The sequence below is a fragment of the Chelonoidis abingdonii genome, chromosome 2, assembly GCF_003597395.2.
Source record: "Chelonoidis abingdonii isolate Lonesome George chromosome 2, CheloAbing_2.0, whole genome shotgun sequence".
In the NCBI taxonomy this organism is placed as follows: domain Eukaryota; kingdom Metazoa; phylum Chordata; order Testudines; family Testudinidae; genus Chelonoidis; species Chelonoidis abingdonii.
The window spans coordinates 39,794,406-39,820,879 of NC_133770.1; the positions used below are offsets into that span (position 1 = coordinate 39,794,406).

The 26,474-nt window shown below is 41.3% G+C and overlaps 1 protein-coding gene across 11 annotated transcripts in view; it reads right to left on the minus strand.

Annotated features, from left to right (window-relative positions):
* Nucleotides 1–26,474, minus strand: part of MLLT10 (MLLT10 histone lysine methyltransferase DOT1L cofactor) — a 255,965-nt gene that overhangs the window by 66,497 nt on the left and 162,994 nt on the right. For all 11 annotated transcript variants that reach the window (XM_075062294.1, XM_032775641.2, XM_075062292.1 and 8 more), the window contains one exon: nucleotides 25,311–25,880. In XM_075062294.1, the coding sequence (XP_074918395.1) occupies nucleotides 25,311–25,880 (570 nt within the window). The remainder of the gene's footprint in view (nucleotides 1–25,310; nucleotides 25,881–26,474) is intronic.

The window sequence follows — 26,474 nt, forward strand, 5'->3', positions numbered from 1 at the left end:
TGGGATGCTGAATTACTGGGAAAAATCAGGCTTACACTACTTCTGAATTACATATTTTTAAGCTATTGATGGCATGAAAGCCCATTTACAAGACAAGATACAAATCTCTTATAACTGGCATTACCAACAACAAGATAATCAAAGTATTGCAGAAAAACATGAAGAAATTGACGCATTTTGCGTATTACCAAGTTTGGATATCTGAACAAAATTATATCCATATGTAAAACTGACTGAACTTACAGTAAACACTGAACTTGCAGAAGAAAGTAGTGAACAATGAACCAACAAAGATGTTCATGAAATTATCACTGGTGAACTCGTACAAAAAACCCAACACATCAAAATGTTGCATGACACAGAAAATAAATGAAGCTTGAGATATACCAGGATTCTGGAAGTTCCTATGGACAACGAAATGGAGAACTTTAAATAATCTTTTCTTCATTAGACTTCATAGATCTTATCACAGTGTACACAAGTATATTTACATAAGTCACCTTGTAATTATCTTACACAGCAATGGTGACTAAAATTCATGTATATAAAACATAATTAATGATGACAGGATGGTACAAATTGTACTACCCTGTCACTGGCCTGTTGCAACCCTGACAGATTTGACATGTGAGACTACACGATAGCAGGGCCGGTGCTTCCATTAGGCGACCCTAGACGATCACCTAGGGCGCCAGGATTCAGGGGGCAGCATTCTGCGCTCTCCCCACCAGGTGCGCGGGAGCTTCGGTTCCACTCCAGTCGCGCCGCCAAAGAAGAACCCTCCGCCGACATGTCACGGAAAACAGCAGCAGGCAATTGAGCTACCACTGACGTTTGGGCAATGACTGCCACTATCGCCTGCGGCATTTGGCGGAGGGTCCTTTTTCGGCGGTGTGACAGGAGCAGAACTGGAAGCTCCCACGCGCCCCATGGGGAGCGCGCAAAATGTCATCCCCCCCGAATTTTGCCTAGGGCGCCAGAAACCCTGGCGCTGCTCCTGCACGACAGAATTGCTGTATGCGAATCCTCAAAAAGGAAGTACATGTTCAGAATCATTTAATTGACACTCATTCTCCATTTTTCTTGCTTGGTCAATAGCATCCACTTTTTTGGGCTGTGCTGGCTGCTTGCAGACTGACCAGCAGGCAGGAAGTTGCAGCCACTTTGTACAAGTGACAGACTTTCACCATCAAGAACCCTGCACTTGAATCTTTTTACGAATGCAGGTCCTAAAGTGTGTCTCAAGGTGGCTAATTTGTTCCTTTTTAAAACATATAGACTGCATATATAGTGGATCACTTGGCTCAACTACTACCAGCACAAATCATAACAAAACACCGAGCACAATCCCCTAAGACACGTATCAACACAACCACTCACATAATATCATGACCAGCATACACAATAATCCCAAACATGCATAGCCTCACACCACAGCACACACCCATTATTTGCCACCCACACAAATCAACAAAAATCTTCCAGGAATGTCACTGTCTGTGTCACTGGGATCCTAGAATGTCTACTGAGTCAGTAAAAGCAGCAAAGAGTCCTGTGGCACCTTATAGACTAACAGACGTTTTGGAGCATGAGCTTTCGTGGGTAAATACCCACTTTGTCGGATGCATATAGTGGAAATTTCCAGGGGCAGGTATATATATGCAAGCAAGAAGCAGGCTTGAGGTTAGTTCAATCAGGGAGGATGAGGCCCTCTTCTAGCAGTTGAGGTGTGAAAACCAAGGGAGGAGAAACTGGTTTTGTAGTTGACAAGCCATTCACAGTCTTTGTTTGTTCCTGAGCTGATGGTGTCAAATTTGCAGATGAACTGAAGCTCAGCAGTTTCTCATTGAAGTCTGGTTCTGAAGTTTTTTTTGCGGTAGGATGGCTACCTTAAGATCTGCTATTGTGTGGCCAGGGAGGTTGAAGTGTTCTCCTGTAGGTTTTTGTATATTGCCATTCCTAATATCTGATTTGTGTCCATTTATCCTTTTCCGAACTTTGCGAACAGGGGCTGCTGACAGGGAGTTCAGCGAGGGAGTTCTCCAGGTGAAGGAGGAGCAAATACAGCATCTGTGGGGTAAGTGATTGTCTGTACTGTGTGTTTGTTTGTGTTTGGGTGTTACTTGCTATGTACTGAGCTTGTGTTTGTCAGTCTGTTTGGTTGTTTGTTTGAAGGACCGTGTGCTGTGGCTGGCAGTTGGAGGCTGTGAGCTTCAAAGGAAGGTTTGAAAGCTAGAAGACTCTGGTAACTGGCTGAGCCTTAATCAGTGGGCAGGGCATTCACTCAGGCCAGGGCTTTATAAAGCCGCGCACAGCGACCAGGGAGCTTTCGGAACAGGGGCTGCTAACAGGGAGTTTCGCAAGGGAGTTTGGAACAGGAGCGGGATCCCTTGTCGGTTCCATCTGTGCCCTTTTAGTCCCCTTAAAACCAAACTACATTCAAAACCTCCTTCTTTAAACCACCCTTTCATTAACTAGGCATCAATGCAGTCAGAAGCCCAGCAGGAAAGTGGGGGCTATCCAATTTATTGCACTGAGTGTAGCACGTATGATTACCTGCCCTGTGGGCGGATGGCGTATATGTGCAGTCGGTGCAAGGAGCTCTTGGCCCTCAGAGACCACGTACAGACTTTGGAGGCCAGGGTGGCGGAACTGGAGGAGCTAAGAGAGGCAGAGAGGTATGTGGATGAGGCTTTCCGGGATACTGTACAATTGTCCCACCTCTGGTCAGACAGCCCCTGCGCTGCTGAGGAGGAGGAAAGGCCTAGGGAAGCAGAGCAGTCAATGGGAGCAGAGGGAAACATTCCCATAGTTGGGACCCTCCTTCCAGATGGTGCTGGGGTTGCTTCTCGCACTGAGGTTACCTCCCCGGGGGAGGGAACTCCAGTTTCTAGGAAAAGGCAGGTGTTACTAATGGGAGATTTGATCATTAGAAACGTAGATAGCTGGTTTGTGATGACCGGGAGAACTGTATGGTGACTTGCCTGCCTGGTGCGAAGGTTGCAGATCTCTTGAGGCATCTAGACAGACTTATGTGTAGTGTTGGGGAGGAGCTGGTGGTCGTGGTACATGTAGGTACCAGTGACATAGGGAAGGGTAGGAGAGATGTCTTGGAAGCCAAATTTAGGCTGCTAGGGAAAAGACTGAAATCCAGGACCTCTCTGGTGGCATTCTCAGAAATACTCCCAGTCCACACGCAGGGCAGGTAGGCAGGCAGAGCTTCAGAGTCTCAATGCGAGGATGAGACGATGGTGTAGAGAGGAGGGGTTTACGTTCATTAGGAACTGGGGAAACTTTTGGGATGGGGTGAAGCCTACACAGAAGAGATGGGCTCCACCTAAACCAAAGCGGAACCAGACTGCTGGCATTAAACATTAAAAAGGTTGTAGAGCAGTTTTTATACTAGGAGACGAGGGAAAGCCGACTGCTGCAGAGAAGCATGTGGATTGGACACAGACTTCTCTTAGGGGAGAGTCTGATGATAGAGAATCTCCAGGTTATAGTCAGGAGCAGAGGACGGAAGAGGATAATGTAAGGGCCAGATCAGATGATAAACAGTCACATAAAAAAGAAAATGGCACATCAGAAAAGGGCAGACAAATAAACAGGGACAAGTTTTTAAAGTGTTTGTACACAAAGCCTAGAAGTTACATAATAAGAATGACTTAACTGAGTGCCTTGTGAATAAGGAAGCTATATTTGGATATAATAAGGCAATCAACAAAACCCTGGCTGGCTGAGCATGCAATCAAACTGGACACATCATTCAGGGTACAAAACTATATCGGAAGGACGAAACCGTCTCGCAGGGGAGTGCACTATAGTGAAAGAAACGTAGATTCAAATAAGTAAAATCTTAAGCGGAATCCACATGTTCCATAGAATCTTCTATGATAGAGTCTTACTCTAATAAAATTAACATTAGGGATCTATTATCGACCACCTGACTAGGACAGTAAAAGTGATGATGAAATGCTAAGGGAAATAGACAGGCTATCAAATTAAGAACCCAATACAGTAGGAGATTCAATTATCTCCATATTGACTGGGAACATTTCACTTCAGGCAAAATGCAGAGATAAAATTTCTCGATACTTTAAATGACTGCTTCATGGAGCAGCGGTACGGGAACCCACAAGGGAGAGGCAACTCTAGATTTAATCCTGAGTGGAGCGCAGGAGCTGGTCCAAGAGGTAACTATGCAGGACCACTTGCAAATAGTGACCATATATAACAACATTTAACATTCCTGTTGGAAAGAACATCTCAACAGCCCAACATTGTGGCATTTAATTTCAAAAGGGAAACTATACAAAATGAGAGGGTTAGTCCCTGCAAGCTGCATGGCGCTTCTAAAGACACCATAATAGAGGCCCAACTCAATGTATACCAATTAAAAATACAGTTAAAAGAACTAAAAAAGACCCACGTGGCTTAACACCATGTAAAAGACAGTGAGAGATAAAAAGACTTTCCTTTAAAAAGTGGAATCAAATCCTAGTGAGGCAAATGAAAGGAGCATAAACACTGCCAAATTAAGTGCAAAGTTGAATAAGAAAAGCCAAAGAGGAGTTTGAAGAACGGCTAGCCCAAAACCAAAGATAAAACAAATGTTTTTAAGTTCATCAGAAGCAGGAGCTGCTAAACAACCAGTGGGCCCCATTGAATGATAGAAATAACAAAAGGAAGCGCTTTAAAGATGATAAATCTTGCGAGAAACTAAATGAGATTAGCTTTGCTTCATGTCTTCAAGCTGAGGATTTAGTGAGATTCCAAACCTGAACTGGCTTTTGTAAGTGGCAAATCTTAGGAACTGATCAACAGACTGAAGTGTCACAGAGAGTGTTTGACAATTAATTGTAAACTCAACATTAACAAGTCACAAGGAACCGATGGCATTCACCCAAGGTTCTGAAAAAGAACTCATGTGAAGTATGTGGAATTAATTCAACTAAAGGTTTGTAACTTGTCCTTTAAATCACTTCGGTAGTCATGACTGAGTTAGCTAATGTAATAGCTAATATTAAAAAAGGACTCTGAGGTGATCCGACAATACAAGACTGGTAAGCGATCTAAGATCAGCACCAGCGAAATTAGTCGATAACAATTAGTTAAAGACATAATGTCAGACACATAGAAAACAAACTGTTGAGCAAAACAGTCAACTACGGTATTCTGTAAAAGGAATCGTGTTCTTACTCAATACTATAGAGTTCTTGAAGGGTCAACAAACAAGTGGCAAAGGGATCCAGAGACATAGTGTAACTTAGATTCCAGAAAGCCTTTGACAGGTCACTCACCAAAGCTAGTTACATTAACCATTAAGCATGTCATTGACTACCAAAGAAGTCCTTCATGGAGCTGAGAACTGGTTAAAAGACAGGGAACAAAGGGTAAGGAATTAATGTAAACATTCCTATTGGAGGTAACTAGTGGGTTCCCTCAACGGTCAGTCTTTATAGGACCATTCTTATTTCAATTTATTCATTAATTAGCTCTAGAAGAAAGGGGCTAACACAGTGAGGTGGCAAACTTGCAGATTGATACATACAACTACTCAGATGTTAAGACCAAAAGCAGATGTGAAGAACTTCAAAAGATTCACAATAACTAAGTGATGGGCAAACAAATGCAAATATTAAATTTACATGTGAAAATTAAAGTGAGCACATTGAAAAACATAACACCCAACTATACATACATATATGGTGGCATATTAGTATAGACGACTCAGAAAAAAGAACTTGGAGTCATCGTGGATAGTTCTCTGAAATGTCATGACAAGTACTGCAGACGCTCAGAAAAGCAAACATGTTAGGAGATCATTAAAAAGAGAACAGAGAAGACTGAGAATATACTTGTTGCCTTAATAAATCCATGGTACCCCACATCTTGAATACATGTGTTACATGTGTCTCCTCAACCTCAAAAAGATAATTCTAGCACTAGACAAGGTTCAAAAAGGGCAACTAAAAATAATTAGGGGTTTGGAGAGGTCCCATAATAGGAAAAAGTTAGAGCTAGGACTCTTCAGCTTGAAAAAAGAGGAGACTAAAGGGGATAATATAGAGTATAATAAATCATGTGATATGGAGAAAGCACGATGAAGAAAAGTTATTTCTTAATCCCATACAGCAGAACTAAGGCCACCAAATGAAATCATAGGCAGAGTTTTAAAACAAATGAAAGGACGTTCTTTCTCATGTAGTGCACAAGTCAACACACACTGAAACTCCTTACCTAGAGTTGTCGAAGGCTGGACTATAACAGGGTTTAAAAGAACTAGGAATAAATTCCACTGCAGTTAAGTCCATAAATGGCTAATTAGCCAGGATGGTAGAATGTGTCCCTGAGACCTGTTAGTCAGAAGGATCGGAAGATGGATGGCAGGAGAGTGATCACATTGATCATTGCGTTAAGGTTCACTCCCCTGGGCAATCTGGCATTGGCCACTGATGGTAGACAGACTATCTGAGCTTACAGAGTCTTTGTCTACGGTACGGCTGTTACTTATATCTTATGTTTCCTAAGAATGTCCAGTTTGCGCCAATGTACAATAGCAGAGCGTATCTGGCATATGCTGCGTATATTACACTTGGTTGACATAAGTCAGCCATGAATACGGGTGATTGTGTGGACTGAATCTGGTTAGGTCTGTGATGATGTCGTGGTGTAAGATATATGGACAGAGTTGCATGAGTTTGTCTGCACGATTGGTCTGAGCCTAGAGTTACTCATAGTGCGGTGTCAGTTGCTGGTGAAAACTTCAGGTTTTCTGTGGGTGAAGGATGCGTCCTGCCACATCCAGCAGTAAAGTGTGGGGATCATTGTCCGGATGTTAGAATCCCTGATGATGTTGTTGGATGGGTTTTAGCTGGGACTTTGTATGTGATCGCATAGGAGTCCTTTGGTTTCTTTCTTGGCGTTTGTCTTGCAGTAGGAGCTTCTGGTACGTGTCTGCTTCCATTGTCTGTTTCACTTATTTCCTTGTGCCTGGTATTGTACGTTTTGAGAATGCTTTGGTGAGGATTTTTGTAGTGTTCGGTCTATGTCTGAGGGCTTAGCAATGCGTTAGTACCTCAAGTGTTTTGCCTGTAGACAATGGATCGTGTGTGTATACTCAGCACAGAAGCTGGAGGCATGAAGGTAGAACTAGCGGTTGGTGTTTTCGATATAGGTGGTGTTAATAGTCCATCAACTTATTGCACCGTGGTGTCTATGAGTGGAACCTCCCGTGTAATTGGTCCAGGCTGAAGTTGATGTGGAGGTGGAAGCTGTATCTGAACATCGTGGTGGATTTTTCCAGAGTCCTCCTTAACCCATAGGGTCAGATGATGAAGAATGTCATCAATGTAGCGTTAGTAAGAGGGTGATGATGGACGAGAAGCTTGAGGAAAGGCGTTGTTCGCAAAGGTCCGCCATAAAAAATTTGGCATATTTTGGGCCATGTGGTGCCCATAGCGTGCCCACTGATCCCTCCCCCCCCTCCCCCCCCCCCCCCCCCCCTCCCCACCCTCCCTCCCGCCCCCCACGCCCTCTCCACCCCCCGCCCACGCGCCCCCGCCCCCCCCCTCCCCCCGCCCCCCCCCTCCCCCCTCCTTGGAAGATGTATACATGTCATCAAAATTTGAAAGTTGTGTTGAGATAAAAGCAACAGAAGCTCAGCAACCAGTTTGTCGCTGTGCATCATCAGGAGATACACTGTTCTCGCAGCTATTGTATCTCCATCTTGTGTGGGATGTTTGTGTAGAGAGCCTCCATATCCATCGTGGCTAGATGGTGTTTTTCTGGAAGTCACACCGTCTATTGTAGTTTCTCAGGAAATCAGTGTGTCACGGAGATAGCTAGGAGTGCTGGTGGCACAGGGTCCTGCAGTAAGGAGCCCCACATATCTGACTAGTCCTTCAGTGAAAGTGCCAATGCCTGATATGATGGGGGTCCCAAAGATCTACCCTGTGGTGTTTGTGATCTGTGGTAGTAGATAAATAACCCCGGTCGGCGCTTAAGGTATGTTGATTTGTTCCGGTGTGATGTAGGGCTGTCTATAGATGTGCAGCGTTTCTTATTATTCCTAGTGGGATCTGAAGGGAAGTGACCTGAATAAATTTTGGTATTGAGAGGTTCGTCTGGCAGCCTCCTTCTGTTAGTACCGACTGTCATTGACGACATCGTTTTTTATCAGTCTGAATTTAATCAGGGTGTTTCTGAGCTGTGGATCATTGCATTCTGCACGACTTAGGTTCTGAGGCAACAAATGTTTGTTTTTCCACAATTTCTGCTGCTTCACGTCTGTGAATGCATTCTTGTATAGGTCCAGACTAGTCCATTTTAACCCTCAGGACTCAGGATTAAACAAGACTGTGAATGGCTTGTAGCGTACTACAAAACCAGTTTCTCCTCCTTGTTTCTATACCTCAACTCTAGAGAGAGGCCTCACTTCTCCTGACTGAAACTAACACTCGTTATCTTCTACCGCTCTTGCTTGCATATATATACCTGCCCTGAAATTTCCTCTACATCATCCGACAAGTGGGTATTACACCCACGAAACTCAATGCTCAAACGCTGTTAGTCTCAACAAGGGTGCAGGGACCCTTGCTGGTTTTACAGATCCAGACTAACATGGCTACCCCTCTGATATTGAGTCAGTGTGAAGTGATATAAACAGTTACAAGCATGGCTGACAGTTCTTTTTGTACAGAATATCACCAAGTTCAATCACCAGTGAGCACTGTGAGAACCAGAAGGAACAGCGGAGTCCAAGGCTTCTGTGGTGGCTGGAATATGACAGTTGATCAGAGAAGGTGGGAATAATAATTACATAGAGTTACAAAGAAGTGGCTGTGCCTCCATCCCGGAGGCAACTCTGAGCATAAACTTTGGGGAACTGCTGTCTGTACAACACAGTGCATGGAAACAAGAGCTCCCATTTCTGGCTTTTTTTTTTGTGAACAGATGACTTAAATTACACTTGTGCAACAGCATGGGCTTTCAGCTACAAGTTTTTAATAACATTTTAAAAGGAAACAAGCTACACAAAGGTAGCTCTGCTACTCATTTCCAAATAATGAGCTGGTGTACCCTGTGCCACAGTGTGGATTATATGGGTGTGAATTGCAGTGCACATTGAAGTGGTGCAATCTGTCTGATGTGGAGGTTGCCGGCACAAACTAAAAGGTAACTAGTACACGTTAACGTAGTCCTCTTTCAGATATACCCTAGGTCTCACATCAACCCTCCTAAAGCATTGATTGCCCTATCTCTTCCAGAAATTCATAAGGCTTTTGCTACCGTAACTTTTCTCCATCATCTTTCTTGTGACTCCCTTAGATGGTTCCTTATGACAAACTTGCTCCTAATCTTACAGTGATAAGACTTCCAAATACCTTTCTGCTCTGAGGTCCTTCTTCCATCTACAAAGCTGTGTTAACTTTCTTATTTTATTGTTCACATAATACTAAAATAAATTTTAATAATTTTCACTTATTTTGTTAACTGGAAGAAATGGGTAAGAGGAGGGAGGAGTGCCGAGAGCAAGTGAGAGAGAAGTAGTTATGGCTTTTGAAGTAATCTATCCACACCAGCATTTCCCAAACTTTTTTGGCCATGGAACACTTTTTAGCCTCTTATGGAACACTTATATTATTATTTTGTAATCATTTGGTTTTCAAATTAAAAATTGCATTATTTATACTCAAATGTATTTTATTTTATAAAACAAAGCAGAAATACAAATTTAAAATAACGAACTACCAATTTCTAACTGGAAAGCACGCACAAAGTAGTATAAAAATCAAGTGCAAGAGTCAAAATTAAGAACACTGTTCTACTTAAAAAAAGGTTTTTATATATACACAAACAACAAACAAATTAGATTTTTACTAGGAAAATCTATTTTTATAAACAGAAATACAAATTTGGATTTAATGGGATTGGTGTTTCTGCGTTTTTCTATCACAAATTCACTTAATATTAGGAATAATGCTGGAAAGTTGAATCCTCATGTCAGGCACAGCATCAAGTCTATTCCTATATTTCGTTTTTGTTGCAGTACGCAAAAATCCCATCTCACACAAATAAGTTGTAGCAAAAGAAAGGTGCACTCTAACTGCATGTTTAGCCACATTAGGGTACTCTTCTATTAGGCTACTCCAAAAATTATTCAGCCTAAGATCTTTAAACTTTTGTTTCAAATCAGAGTCAGAAATTAAGTCAATTAGGCTTTCATAGTCGTGCGCAGTAAAGCCGACTGGTTTGGCTGTAATTACAAACGGATTTCGAACCCAAGCTTATCATCAGTAGTTGTAGGAAAATATTCTAATAAAGATGCCTGCAAGTCACGTTAAGTGCTGTAAAATGGTGCTGGAAACTTCTTCATGGACTGTAGAATTTATTTCAGTCAGAAATTCATGTACTGTAGGGAAGCAATCAAAGTTATTCTGTTCTACAGAAGATACCCAGAATTCCAGTTTCTTTTTTAACGACAAAATTTTATACACTGTAGTAAAAAATGGTCACACTCTTTCCTTGCAGCGACAGATTAATTTCATTTAATTTTGCAAAAATATCTGCAATATGCAAGTCTCATTAGCCACAAGGAATTTGTCAGTCACTAAATTTTCGTCCTGAATTATCTGAAGTGAAGAATGCCAGTAGTTCACTACGAAGCTCAAAAAGCCTCACAAGCACTTTTCCTCTGGATAGCCACCTCACTTCCGTATTTAAAAGAAGCGCTTTGTGCTGACTACCCATTTCCTCACACAAAATTTTAAATAACCTGGATTGAAGTGGTCGAGATTTGACAAAATTGATAATTTGTACTGCTTCATCGAGCACAATTTTCAGATATGCCGGTATTTTTTTTTTTAACTGCAAGTGCTTGTCTGTGTAGAACACAATGGCACTTGGTGCTTTCTGGTGCCACACTTATGATTTGCATTACAGCCCCCTTCATGTTCCCTATCACTGCCCAAGCACCATCACTACATACATCAATACATTTTCCCCAACTAATTTCATGCTTTCTGATAAAATTGCTGATGCAGTTGAATATTTCTTCTTCAGTTGTGTTGCTTTGCACAGATTCACGTAACAGCAGGTCCTCTTCAATAATATTACTAAATCTATATTGGACAAATACACTAATAGCACAGCAAGTCCTGAAACGTCAGTGGACTCATCTAGCTGCAATGAATACTCATGGCAAATTTTCAGTCAGCAAACTAGCTCTTTTTCTATGTCATCGGCAAGATCTTTAATACGGCAAGCAACAGTATTATTTGACAACTGTACAGCATCAATTTTTTTTTTTTTTTACCAAACTGCTTGCTCAACATGTACGTTACAGTATCTTTCGCGCAAGGCTTGATAAGTGTTTCTCCAATAGTGCGATCTTCTCCGGCAAGCGCTATACAGTAACTTAGTCGGTAAGATGCCTCTGTTGCATTTTTGTTGTCCGTTTTAGCAATTTTAACCACTGAAAGTTTACAATTTCCAAGTGAGTCATGCTTCCTCTTGAAAAAACTTATATCTTTGTCTTTGTATTCAGCATGCTTGGTTTCCAAATGCCTACGAAGTTTAGCAGGAGACAATGAACTGTTTGCTAGTATTTTGTTGCACACGACGCACTGCACATCAGGAACATCTTTACTTCCAACACACAGAAAACCGTAAGACAAATAACTTTCATCATACTTTCATTTAGGTCTTTTAACACCTGCTGCTTCTTGTTTTTTGATATACTTTGGTGGAAATTCTTTCACCTTGGATAACTCACTAGTACTAACAGATTTTTCGGCAACAAAAGACTGATTGTTCATCCTCACTTTGAAGTGTCTCAATATTTTGCTCGTTTATTTCGGCCACAGTTGGAGTACCAGAGGAACTTGGTTTTCGTTTCAAAGTTCCTTCTTTTAGCCACAAATCCATGGTGATTAGGTTTAGTAACAATATTTCGAAATACTGATTTTTGTCAAAATTTGTTTGTCACAAATATTTATATTGTTTCAAGCGAAGCTAGTTTAGTTGTGCTTACTGCACACATGGTAAAGACCCACAGGTTTGAATGTGTTGATTGAATATGTTATATTCAACATGGCGTACAGAATGGTGTGTGCACACCACTGCAGTTCACGCACCCTCGAGAGAAAGGGTTACGACATCACTAACTGAAACGTGCCCGAAAGGGGTAGATGTCAACATGCTTGCATGCCACGTTCTCTTTATGCCATGATACTCAATATGAGATCTATCAATAACCGGAAAAAGAGTTTTATATTAAACTATAGTCATTCAAAAAGAGTTGTAAACTATGCTTCAAATATGCCAAATTTAAAATTAAAAAAAAAAAATTAAAGACCTTTTTTTTAATTATGATTCTTTTACGGAACACCTATTCACATCATGGAGAACACCAGTGTTCCGCAGAACATAGTTTAGGAAACACTGATCTACACCAAAAGAAGTCTTCAATATTTATGTTAATAAATATTTTTACAGAATCCTTTACAACATATTTTAAAGTGTTGTTTATATAATTACCTCAATTCTGCCAAAAAAAATTTGGTGGGTTTTTAAAGTTATCGCCATTCTGGGTATTTCATTAACTGCCCTTTTCTTTCCTGATTACAAGAAGCCAGCTCCACCCACTGAGATAGGAGATCCCCCTGCTGGATCAGCAGAAATGTCGGATTCAGTTTTTTCTTCTTTATGCATAGATTTGGAAGGATTAAAAAAAAATGTCAGTAAATATTGATAAACGCTAATTTCACCCTATGCACACAAATCAATAAAAAAAATTTCCACTTCTAATAATCAAATTTTACAGATAGGGAAAGAAAGAAAAATGCTTCTTGAGAACTTATTAGAGTTTGATTTACAGCTATTTTCTTAGTATACTTTGACATGTGACACTGACAGTTTGTGTTTTAATGGTTATAAAGCTTTAACTTTTTGAATCTCAAAGTATGTTGTCATTAAATAATTATGGCCTTTCCATGATTTCTGGCAACTATGAAAATTGAAATAAATAAAAATAGAAAAAATGCTTATGAAAATCTATATAATCAGCCAAAATTATATAAAAAAATAAAAATAAAATTCTGCCAAGCCTACTTATGCAAAACAAAAGAGATCACCACCACACATACAATTCTTCCTAAACACAAGAGATCGCAGGCTAGTGAAAGGTGTGATGGGGGGCAGTGAAATGAATGTCTTCCCATTGCCACCCCTATAAAGACAAGAAGCCCTAGCCAAGTGCCAAGGCAGTCACATTTAACCCTATAGCATTCTCCACAGCCCCTCCCATTTCAGGGCACCAGGAAGAGCTGTCCGCAGACCTCCTCCTCACTTCATAGGGGAGAGAAAGAACCGACTTCCACCCACCCAAGAGGTTACTGAGTTAAAGAAGAGAGGATCAGCCTTTTTTCTGGAGTTCTGCAGAGAGAAAGGGCTGTATCTAGGTTCCCAGTGTCACTGTATCAACTGGCTGATAGCCTCTTCCTAGCTCTGGGAGGCAAAGAAGTACCTTTCCCCGCCATCTAGCGTCCTCCTGCAGCGAACAAGCAAGCTACAGCACATTGATACTTACTACAGTCATGAAAGGGTAGTGAGATGGTGCAGTGGCAGGTGTGTCACGTAAGCTCTATGTGAAAAAATAACCCCTCACCCTCATTACATTTTCTATCCTCTTCTATCTTTGAAGCCTCATTTACTTTACTTTTACTCCCTGCTGAATCCTTCCTTTCTTCAATCCAACCCTCACTATATCTGCAATGGATCTTTTTGGAACCCTCCTCATTCCTTTTCCTGACATTAGGTTTAGTCAGCGGACATCATCTCTCCTGTTGACTTCAACTACTTATTTTAGAGCAACTTATTTCAGAGTAAGTTTCAAAAACTGAAGTTGACTATGTACTAATGTCTCCCTCTGAGTACCCTCTCTTATTTTTATTTTTTTACTCTTCTCTGTTGCTGTGGGAATTACCTACACACAAAACAAGCCAAGTCCTAAACTTACTACTACTCCCACAGCAGAACCACCTACAGTGTTATTTGGTCCATACTAGAGTATGACTTTTGTGGTCATCATCCAAAGGGTACTTTAGGTCAGGCAAGTGGTTTGCAGATAACAGCCACTTTACTGATCTTTCTTTTTGACATTCTTACCTAAGAACAAATTATGTAAATGTAAGGATTTAAGATTATTTTATTTTTGTATTGACAAAGCGTAGCAAAAGAGAGCCTCTCTTGCTTTTTGTCTGTGCTTGGGAGAAACTATTGAAGATTAACTCAGGTCCAACTGCACCAATGCTTCAAACAACAGGTACAGGTAATGCTTGTAAAATACCTGGGACAGTTATGTGTGGGTAGAAGGCACTGGAAAGTCAATGCCCTCCAAATAATGCTTTTGTTGGAATATTTTTTCACCTACAGTAACTCCTCACTTAAAGTCATCCCAGTTAATATTGTTTTGTTGTTACGTTGCTGATCAATTAAAGAACATGCTCATTTAAAGTTGCGCAATGCTCCCTTATAACCTCGTTTGGCAGCCACCTCCTTTGTTCACTGCTTGCAGGAAGAGCAGCCTGTTGGAGCCAGCTGGTGGGGGCTTGGAACTAGGGTGGACTGGCAGCCCCCCATCAGCTCCCCGTTCCCCTAAGTTCACTGTGCAGCAGTTGCCCAGGACGCTATCAATTGCCGGGCAGTTCAGCTGTCCCTCCTCCCCTCCTGTCATGTGCTGCTCCTGCCCTCTGCCTTGGAACTGCGCCCCGGAGCTTCTTCCTTGCTGTGCGGTGTGTCTGTGTATATATAATGTCAGGTTGTTCACCTCCCCCCTGCTCCTGCACACCGCTTACCCCATCTCCACAGAGCAGGGGCAGGACACAACAGGGCTCAGGATGACAGCAGCTGCTGTCTCAACTTCCTGATCTATGTAAAAAGACAATGTACTTAGAGTGGGGTCAGCATACCGAAAGAGGCAATGCACATCTCTTTCTCTCATACGTGGTGTGTGCCTGTCTCTTCCTGCCATGCTGTCTCCCCTCCCTCCATTCCTGCTGCCTTGTAGAGTCAGAGGCTACATTAACAACACATTAACACTTGATGGCTCAGCTGAGTGCTAATTCATCATTTAACAATAAGGCATTCCCTGGGAAATACCCCACCCTCTGACTTCACCCCCTCAACAAGCTTCACAATCATCATCACTGCATACCAGTATTAAATTGTTTGTTTAAAACTTATACTGTGTGCGTGTATGTATATATATAGTCTTTGATGAAAAAAATGTCCTTGGAACCTAACCCCCCTTATTTACATTAATTCTTATGGGGAAACTGGATTCGCTTAACATTGTTTTGCTTAAAGTCGCATTTTTCAGGAACATAACTATGTTAAGCGAGGAGTTACTGTATTGTAAACAGAGCCAAAGGGCATGTGTGCAGAGATTTGGGATTCTAAATTTTGTTCAGCTTTCTTTAAAGGTTAAGGAACAAAAAGTTGTTGAATTCTTTGGGAATATCTATAAAATTACAAGCGTCCAAAAATGTTGTGAATTCCACCATTTTAAATATAAAAAAGGGGTTATCACAGCCAGCAGGACCAGGAGTAGGGAACTAATCATGGCAACCTCGATCTTTTCACTGAAGAGCCAGGTCTATAGTAGCATATGGACCCCACTATGGTACCAGCCACACTTCCAACAGCATACAGGCATTCTGATGTCAGCAGCCTCAGTCTTGACTGGGGCATCTGAAGGCCACTATCCAGAGGCCCACTAGCCCAATCTCTACCAATAACGCAAGCTGTTTTGTGATGTTGAAAAATTACTTGCGCAGAGAAATGGAGGAAGGTAAACGGGGACTATGATTATGTTTTTATACATCACATAGCACAATGTATTGGGGCAGAAATTTTAATATGCCTGCCCTGGATAAACATTTTCCAATTTAAAGCCCTACTGCTTGGTCTAACTACCAATCCTTGCATCATCAAGATAATTTTGTTTTACTAGAAAGCTGAGAGAGGAGGACTTATTTATTAATGTGTTCCTTTTGAAACCTTTCCAGGAGACCTCTTAAAAAAATAGTTGTCATGAATAGTTTTAGGTTTCACAGCCTACTCATCTATCATTTGGTTTTCCAAAGCTTAACCTTGTGAGAACTTCCACTTCCTTGTTTATGGAACTCTTGCAGAACATTTGTTGTTTATAGCAAATGAATTTCAACCATTCACTAGACTTGTTTCGGGGTATGTGGGGGGGGGGGGGATTGTAGTTTTATTGCCTCTGATCCTGCCAACACAAATCTGAGTAATTACATATGAGTTGGCAGGACCAGGGCCTCAGGTTGTGTAACAATGTTGCCAGTATTAATTCAGAGAAGATGGCTGGGACATGCTCATGTAATCTGCACGCCTGATTCTAATACTGAGCGGGAAGAAAATCAAGTAAACGAGGACACAGCAATGGAGAAAAGAACAACAGAGGGTAGGAGAATAGACAACAAAAGAAAAGATTGTAACAGTCAGGTAGGTGATACCAGCAGTAGAATGACTGTACCTAATCTGACAAGGAATCTACGTACAGACAAGCAGAAACAACTAGATATCTGTACACCAATGCAAGGAGCCTGAGTAACACAATGGAGCAACTAGGTGAAGGAAGTGAAACCAGATATTATTGGGATAATAGAAGCATGGTGGAATAGTAGTTATGACACGAGTATAGGTATTGAAGGGGATGTGCGGCTCAAGAAAGACAGAAATAAAGGTAAAGGTGATGGAGTAGCATTGTAATTAGAAATCAGAAATGATGGAAAAGATAAAACATTACCTGTTTGGGTCAAAATCATTGAGAAAGAATGGTAACAGAGGCTCCACTGGGATAGTGTTAGGGGTCTGCAGTAGAATCCCAGGATCAGATTTGGATACGTACAGAAACCCCTAATATTTTTAATGAAATAACTAGTACTGGGAATTATGTGATTATGGGAGACTAATTTCCCAGATATTCATTGGAAGACGAATGCTACTAATCACAATAGCACCCCATATATTCCTGGATGTGACAGCTAATGGATTTCTTCCTCAAACAGTCACTGAACCCACAAGAAGCGATGCTATTTTACATTTAGTATTGCTAAGTAGTGAGAACCTCAAAGAAGAGCTGGTTGTAGAGGACAACTTTGGTTCAAGTAATCGTGAGTTAATTCAGTTTAAACTAAATGTAAGAATAAACAAAAATAGGTCTGCAACTAGGGTCTTTTTTATTTCAAAAGGGCACACTTAAAAAAATTAAGGGGATTAGTTAGGGAAGCAGACTGTACTGAAAAACTAAAGGATCTGAATGTGGAGAAGGCTTAGAATTAGCTGCTGCAGGTTTGACAAAGTATCTGAAGCATGCCACCCAAATAAGGGTAAAAAATTCATAGGGCAGGGCTGCAGCCCAAACTGGATGAACAAGCATCTCAAACAGGTTTTTAGGAGAAAGCAGAAAGTCTGCAAGAAATGGAAGAAGGGATAGATCAACAAGGAAAGCTACCTCTTGGAGATTAGAAAGTGTAGGGAAAAAATCAGAACGGCTAAAAGCTGAGCAGAGCTGGACCTAGCAAAGGAAACTAAAACCAATAGTAAAAAGTTCTTTAACAATAATAAATAAATAAGAAAATAAGGAAAAACAAAGTGGTTCTGCTTAACACTGAAGACTGGGTGGAGATTATATTTAATCTAGATATGACCCAACACCTAAGCAAATACTTTGCCTCAGTTTTTAATAAGGGTAATGAGGAGCTTGGGTACAGTGACAGGGTGGCTAATGTCCTGGTTGACATGAAACTGTGAGACTAACTTTGGAAGAAAGGCTGGGTGAGGCCGAAGCTAGACCTTGTCCTTACAGAAGTGTACGGGGGCTCGGATGTCAGGGCCTTAAGCTCAGATAACCTCCTGGCTGAAGTTATAGCCACCAGGAATGCTACCTTCCAGGAAAGGTAGAGCAGTGAACATGTTCCTTGAGGCCCATTAGATTCAATAGCACTAAGTTGAGATCCCATGTGGGGATCGAATGTCACACTTGAAGGTGTAACCTGTGAAGACCTTTAAGGAAATGGCTGACTATCGAGTTAGTAAAAACCGATTGGCCAGTGACCCCTGGGTGAAATGCTGAAAGCGTAGCCAGATGAACCTTTATTGATGACATCGAAAAACCTTGCTGCTTCAGGTGTAACAGACAGTCCAAGATAAGAGGTATTGATGAATGAGTAAGTGGAGTGCCCTTCTCCATCAACCAAATCAAGAATCTCTTCCACTTAGCCACATACACGGCCCTAGTGGATGGCTTCCAGCTGCCCAGGAGGACATCTCCAACAGGATCTGAGCATGTTAGCTCCAGAGAGTTTAGTCATAAAGGTTCCATACTGTGAAGTGGAAAGACTCGAGGTTGGAATGCTAAAGGTGACCATGGTCTTGGGTGATCAAGTCCGGAACCAGGGGCAGTGTGACTGGGGTCTCCGCTGACAGGTCTAGAAGAATGGTGTACCGCTGCTGATGGGGCCAGGCTGATGCTATCAATATCAAAGAAGCTCCTTCCCTTCTGACCTTCAGTAGGACTTTGTGAACAGGTGGGAAGGGTGGAAACACATAAAACAGAGGGTCCTTCCAGGGAAGGAGGAAAGTGTCCACCATTAAGCCTGAGCTGTGATTCAGGAAGGAGCAGAACTGCAGATACTTCCTGTTGTGTCTAGTCATGAACAAGTCTATATGGGGAAGATGTTGTCTGGGTGAACGAACCACTCATGGTTGTGGAAGACCTGCTGAGATGGTCCGCCACCTCTTTCTGAGATCCTGGAAGGTAAGATGCTTCTAGGTACATTGAGTGGGCTATGCAGAAGTCCCACAGCTTGAGGGTTTCCTGGCATAGGGGGGAGGAGTGTGCTCCACCCTGTCTGTTTTATATAAAACATTGCTGTCGTATTGTCTGCCATGACCGATACACATCTCCCCCGCAGATGGTCCTGGAAGGTCTGGCAGGCCAACCAACTCTCTCACACTGATGTAAAATGAGAGTTCTGCTAGAGACCAGAGACCTTCAGTCTTGATCCCCCCAGACGCACTCCTTATCCCATTGCTGACACATCTGTAACCAGAGATTGCGAGGGCTGGGGTTTGAGGAAGGGCACTCCCATGCATGCCATTTGAGGACTGGGCCATTACCAGAGAGCCTTGATAACTGAGGGGGACAGAGTGACAACCCTGTCTAAGTGGTCTCGGCTTGGGCAATATACTTAGGCGAGCCAAGACTTGAGAGCCCTGAGCTGAAGCCTCGCATGCTGTACTACATACATACATACAGGCAGCCATATGCCCCAGAAGTATCAAACAGTTCTGTGCCATGGAGGCAGGGTAGCACCCAAGACCCTCTGCGATGGAGCAAATGGCCTGGAAACAAAATTCCGGGAGGAATGTTCTGGCCTGTCACAAATCTAGTACTGCCCCAGTAAACTGTATTCTTTGAGTGGGAGAGAGGGTTGACTTTTGTGCATTCACCAGCAGGCCTAGCCTGTTGAATGTTGCCCTTATCAGAGTGTTTCTGTTATTGCACAGCATCAACTATGAAATACAAGAAAAGACTTTACTTGGCCATTTTACTGTTCTTTCATGAAACAAAACAGAAAGTAAGTTTGCTTGCTCTTGAGAAGTGCTGACAGTAGTATGAACTTTGTCATTAGAATGAAAAATAGACTTGGTATTCAATATCCATGCTCCTAAAGAGAGAGAGAAGGAGATACCTCAAACCCCTGATGACTTCTGACCAAAATCAGAATTTAAAGTTTAGGTTAGTAGTAACCAAAGTTAGCTACATGTGAAGCGGCAGACAGTAAGAGGGTATGCTGCAGTATGGATCCTCAAAAAAGTCTGTTAAAGGTGAAACTCTCCCCCCAAAATTATTAGGCTCTTCAGAGGGAGCGCAGTACATTGGATGAGGAAATTAGAGAAAGCATAGAACAAAAGTAAAGATCAAATTCACTTCTCTGAGCACTTTTGGGGATTAATATGGTATGGTCCAATTTAGCCTTCCATTATAACAGGAGTCTCCAAACTTTATGAGATGAGGGCCATATTAGATTTTTGAAGGGGCTTCGTGGGCCAAAGCGACTGTGAAAGAAATTAAATATATGCAAATATATGCAAAATCCTTAAAAAACACCACCACTCTACTGTGTCAGGGTTGCATTAAATTCTAAATCAGGTATAAAAGTTAATTGATGCAGGTACTGTGAAATCACACAAAATATTTATCAGTACATTAAAATCATTTCACTTTTTTATATTTTATTTCTAAAAACTCTCACATTTGTATCATACAAATACTGTTTGATTCTATTAGTACTGTAGTTACAATTTAACCATTATGAAAGTGTTAATTTCCATCTTCTTTACTCCATTTATTGGAGATATAATTAAGCATCTGGCCTGTATTTTTACTCTAAGGCAGGGGTCTGTGCCTGCTCGGCTGCAGCAGCTACTCTCCTCTAAATTGGCTCCCGGGGGCACTCACCCCCCCACACAAATTCTCCTCTATGCTCACTCACCCATTGCTAGTATTCAATCTGAAATCCAGGGTCATTTAATTGTCTACTTTCTTTTTAACAAGCTGTGGCTACACTTGATTTTTTAGTTGTGTTAACACAATTACAGATTCTCATGTGAACAATCCGCAAACATCTTGTAAGAACCCATGGGCCTAGAATGGGGGACTCAGGGTCTGAGGCAGGCGACACCATCAGAGGATCCAACCACATCAGCCACACCATCAAGGGCTCATTCACCTGAACATATACTAATGTGATATATCCTATCATGTGCCAGCAAAGACCCTCTACCATGCACACTGCGAAACCAGACAGTCTCTATGTAAAAGAATAAATGGACACAAATTGGACTTCAGCAATGGTAACATACAAAAGCCAGTAGCAGAACACTTCAATCTTCCTGGACTTTCACTAACAGATTTAAAAGTAGCCATCCTTCAACAAAAAAAACTTCAAAAACAGACTTCAGAGAGAAACTGCAGAGCTACAATTTATTTGCAAACTTAAGACCATTAATTTGGGCCGAATAGCGACTGGAGTGGCTGGCTCACTATAAAAGCAATCTTCCCTCTCTTGGCATTGACACTTCCTCATCGATTTATTAGGAGTGGACCACATCCAACCTGACTGAATTGGCGTTGTTATCACTAGTTCTCCACTTCATTTGCCAGTATATCTATGCCTGTATCTGTGATTTTCACTCCATGCATGAAAGCTTATGCCCAAATAAATCAGTTCGTCTTTAAGATGCCACCAGACTCCTCGTTGTTTTTGTGGCTACAGAGTAACACAGCTAACCCTCTGATACTTGAGTCCTTGTGAACACTCAATGCCTTTCTCTCCAAGAGTCTCAGTACAGAGTCCTTAGGAGACTTACACAGTCTTTTCTTAGGCACCAGTAATATAGAATTGCCTGAAGGCTCTGTCAGCACAGGAGGAGCACTTACAACACACTTAGATGTGCTCAATACCCATTCTGAGTAGAAAGGTTCCAACAGTGGATGAAGTACAGACTTCGTGCGCAGGTACTTGAGTGTGGCAGGCTTCTTCTTTTCCAATGGGGTTTGAACTCTTTACAAATGTGACATCTGTCACGTCCATACACCTCTCCCTAACACTTAAGGCAGCTGGGGTCTGGGTCACTCACTGGCATAGATCTGTTACATAAATGATAGGCTCTGAAGCCCAGAAAATGAGACATCATTCTGGTATCCAATCATGCACCAGTGACCTTACTCTAAAAAGACAGTATTCTAAACTTAATCCTATAACTAATTATTTACAGATATACTACACAACACTAAAAACTAATGTTACTGTTACTATTTACACTAAGGGAGGACTATATGAAGAAACAAAGATCACATCTCCAACAATAACTGATAGCTCAGTGGTTTGAACACTGGCATGCTAAACCTATAGTTGTAAGTTCAGTCCCTCAGGGGGCCACTTAGGGATCTGGGGCAAAAATTGGTCTGGGGATTGGTCCTGCTTTGAGCAGGGAATTGCACTAGATGACCTCCTGAGGTCCCTTCCAATCCTAATATTCTATGGACATTATGAGGGGGGAGGGATAGCTCAGTGGTTTCAGCAGTGGCCTACTAAACCCAGGGTTGTGAGCTCAATCCTTGAGCCATTTAGGCATCTGGGGCAAAAACAAACAAAAAATGGTAGGGATTGGTCCTGCTTTGAGCAGGGGGTTGGACTAGACGACCTGAGGTCCCTTCCAACCCTGATATTCTATGATTAAGCAGGGTTGAGGGCAGTGTGGCCCTTTATGCCTGCATGCAGCGGTGTGAGGCATCACAGAGCACTCACACTGCCCAGACGGGTACCACTTTGAGAAAAATCTCCCAACAACTGAGCATGAGGTGCACTCACACCCACAGTGGAATGGACATGTGCAACCACTTGAAGAACTTATTTTTCACAGAAATCAACTGAAGCAATAAGAGACTCTGAATGTAAATTTTGGGCAAGAGATTTAATTTACATATATCCACTTCATGTATGTGATGGTGACTGCCATATGATGAAACAGGGCATCACACATCTTTCGATGCCCTTTGCTCATTGAATCAGCTACCTGAAACTTTGTGGAATTATGAACAGAAGCAGCCTGCAAAGGTAAGCTCCTCAGCTTTTCAACTGAAAAACTTAGGAGGCCTAACATAATGGACTATCAGAGACATGTCTAGGTACGTACAGTTATTTGGGGGGGGTTAGTAGATACTTTACAGTTCCTACATGGTTGGACACATGGGGTGGGATTATCTGCAGGGTCTTCAAGCACCAAGCTGGCAGTCCAGGAGAAGGAGTGTTTGGATGCGTAGCTCGATCCAAGTTAGCACACCTGTCTACCTGAGGCAAAAATTACACCCAAGACTGCAGTATAAATTTAACCTAAGAGTACCATACTGAAAAAGAAGAGAATAGGGACAAAGATAAGATGTGAGATTGAAGATTATCCAAAACCAGGATCTCACATCTGGATCTGCTACCTGAACTACTATATCATGCCACTGCAAAATCTGATTGACTTCTATGGAACTCCACACAGATGTAGAAGTCAGCACTAGCAGAACTTGATGCAGGACTGGGACATAATTTAAAAGTTCTTGAACATCATCAAGCAATAAAATAAAGTAATACACAGTAAAATAAATTTTTAAAAGCAATATTTAGCTGGAAAACAAAACGCTAGTTAAATATTTATCTTCAGAGTCTCAGATTTTTCCATTAATTTCAATGCAGAAGTACGTGTTCTGATCTTAATTTCTATGACTTCCAACTTGTTAGAAGGAAAACAGCACCCTACATAAAGTACACTTTGACTTTTTTGTGAACTAAAATTTGTTTTTTAAAGAAAAATTATACTTTTGGGGTATGTGTCTCATTTTGGAAAAAAGGTAGAATTTTCCTTTAGCTATTTTCTGAAGTATCTATTGCTAGGCATCTGAAGTCTGTGCAAATTTATAATTAAAAATATGTAAAACTGTATCCAACAACACAGACACCAAACCACAAAAATGAAACCAAAAGAAAATAGTTTAAAAAAAGGGGGAGGGCACTAATAGTTGGTGCAAAAGAGATGTCAAGTGATTAAATTTAGTGATCCATACAAAAAGGCCTTGTAAGGAGCCTTGAAGACAAAAGAACAACTCTGGTAAGCATAATGGTTTGTGAGGTTGTGCCATAGATTGGACAAGAAAAGCCTTATCCTGGCCCAATTCACATGTAGCCTTAGAACACAGAGGAAGGACAACCCGTCAAACTCAACTGCCTCAGAGGGATATTGGAGAAAGAGATGGTCACTCAGGCACATTGGGCCCAGGTTATGAGGAAGGACTTGTTAAATGTTTTTTTTAAACTAGTACTTTTTCCATAAACAAATTTCAAAACTTTTGTCCAGGTGGACTGAAACTGAGTGCAGTCTGTCAGCTGCGGAGGATGCTGAATATATTTTAATACTGATTTTGTTTTGTACGTGTAAGAGAACATAAAATTCTGTAACCTGCACAAAATATCACTTACTGTAGTTAAATCTTATACTACATCATTTCAAAATAACACATTTATACATTTCATTGTTTCCGCAGCTTCGACGGTTAGGCCAATACCAGATACAGTCAGATCAATCTATTGTAGCTGTTTAAGGATTATATGTACCGAAAAATATGGCAAAAAGTTAGTCTCACCAAGATCATTACCTGCTTATCAACTCTTTTTTTAAAAAAAGAAATATTAAAGATATTTAAAGTAAAATGCTATTTTACATTTCTGAAAGTATTTGATTGGGCAACAAAATGGCAAATTAAATTTAATGTGGATAAACGTAGAGTAATGCACATTGGAAAAAATAACCCCAACTATACATACAATATGATGGGGGCTAATTTAGCTACAACGAGTCAGGAAAAAGATCTTGGCGTTATCATTGATAGTTCTCTGACGATGTCCACGCAGTGTGCAGAGGCGGTCAAAAAAGCAAACAGGATGTTAGGAATCATTAAAAAGGAGATTAGAGAATAAGACTGAGAATATATTATTGCCCTTATATAAATCCATGGTACGCCCACATCTCTAATACTGTGTACAGATGGGGTCTCCTCACCTCAAAAAAGATATTCTAGGACTAGAAAAGGATCAGAAAAGGGCAACTAAAATAATTAGGGGTTCGGAGAGGGTCCCATATGAGGAAAGATTAAAGAGGCTAGGAATCTTCAGCTTGGAAAAGAGGAGACTAAGGGGGGATATGATAGAGGTATATGAAATCATGAGTGATGTGGAGAAAGTGGATAAGGAAAAGTTATTTACTTATTCCTACAATACAAGAACTAGGAGTCACCAAATGAAATTAATAGGTAGCAGGTTTAAAACAAATAAAAGGAAGTTCTTCTTCACACAGCGCACAGACTGGAAAAATTCATGTGGCTAAGTCCATAAATGGCTGTAGCCAGGAAGGGTAAAAGAATGATGTCGCTAAGCCCTCTGTTCATCAGAGGATGGAGATGGATAGCAGGAGAGAGATCACTTGATCAATTGCCTCTCCCTCTGGGGCACCTGGCATTGGCCACTGTCGGTAGACAGATACTGGGCTAGCTGGACCTTTGGTCTGACCCGGAACGGCCGTTCTTATGTTCTTATACTCAGAATTGTGACTTTCTAAAATGAAGCCACGCATTCTTCTAAGATATGAAACAACAAATCTGAAATGCCTACCTGAACCAACTGGAGATGATCCAACACTAAGACTTTGTAAACTTCCATTCCTGAGCAATGTTGGGGACTTTTGAAGACTAGAGCTTGTTGCACTTCCTGCAGCAGATGCCACAGATGACGTTGGAGAAGCAGAAGAAACTGATAGGTGGGAAATACTCTCCTGACTTTTATTTCCTTTGGGCCTACCAGGCCCATGTTTATTTTGTTTATTTCCTTTCCGTTTCTTTTCTGTTACAGTCTCTTCCTCTATCCCAGAAGTTTGGACTCGCTTGTATCCTGTTGAAGTAAGGCTTGTATTACCTAAGTCTCCAAGTGAGCTGTCAAAGTTTTTAGACTGGGAAACAATGGCTGAGGCTGACGGGAGAACAATTAAAGAACTAAAACAATTCACACTCCCTTCCTGGTTTCCCATCTCTCCTTTATGTACATCTTTGGTTGACAAAGTCTGTTGGGAATGAGTGTAACTGTCATTACGCAGATCTGATTCTGTAAAACTCAAAAAATCCTGGGGAGATTGAACTGAACTTCCAGAAGATGATTTTACACTGCCAGGAGTCCCCAAAAAATTGCCTGTAGAAAGAAGGAAAGACAAGGATTAATTTTTTATGATGATTATTTTTATGATTTTAAAAATAAAATGCTTCTATCATTATTAAAATTGCTCAAGATCCTGGATATTCTAGAAAATAAAACTTGGAGGTGGAGGTCTCTTTTGAAACATAGCTTTACCACTTTAGGGCTTGTCTATGTGAACAGCTGGTATGTGGCAAGAGAGGGTATATCTCTACCTTGGACTAGACGCGATAAATCGGCCCCTAGACAATGGGACAAGCCCTAAGAATTCCCTGGTGCACTTTAATCTGCTCTACTTTCAAACAGGAGTAGACTGGAGTGTGCTACAAAATTCCTATTGTGCAGAAGCAGAGTCCACACAGGTAATGATTGTGTGGCAGTCTAGTGCATGATTGATTTATACTCTAACTTGCTACAATCTGTATAGACAAGCCCTAAATTTGTAATGTAATTTTAAAAACATTTAATTTGGTTTTATTATTTCTACTGTGTTTACTTCTTAGTTTTTCACTCAGTTGGGTCTGATTCTCAGTCATCTCATTCCTGCACTTGGGACAGGGATGGAGAGGGAAGGAGAAAGTGAGTGGAAAA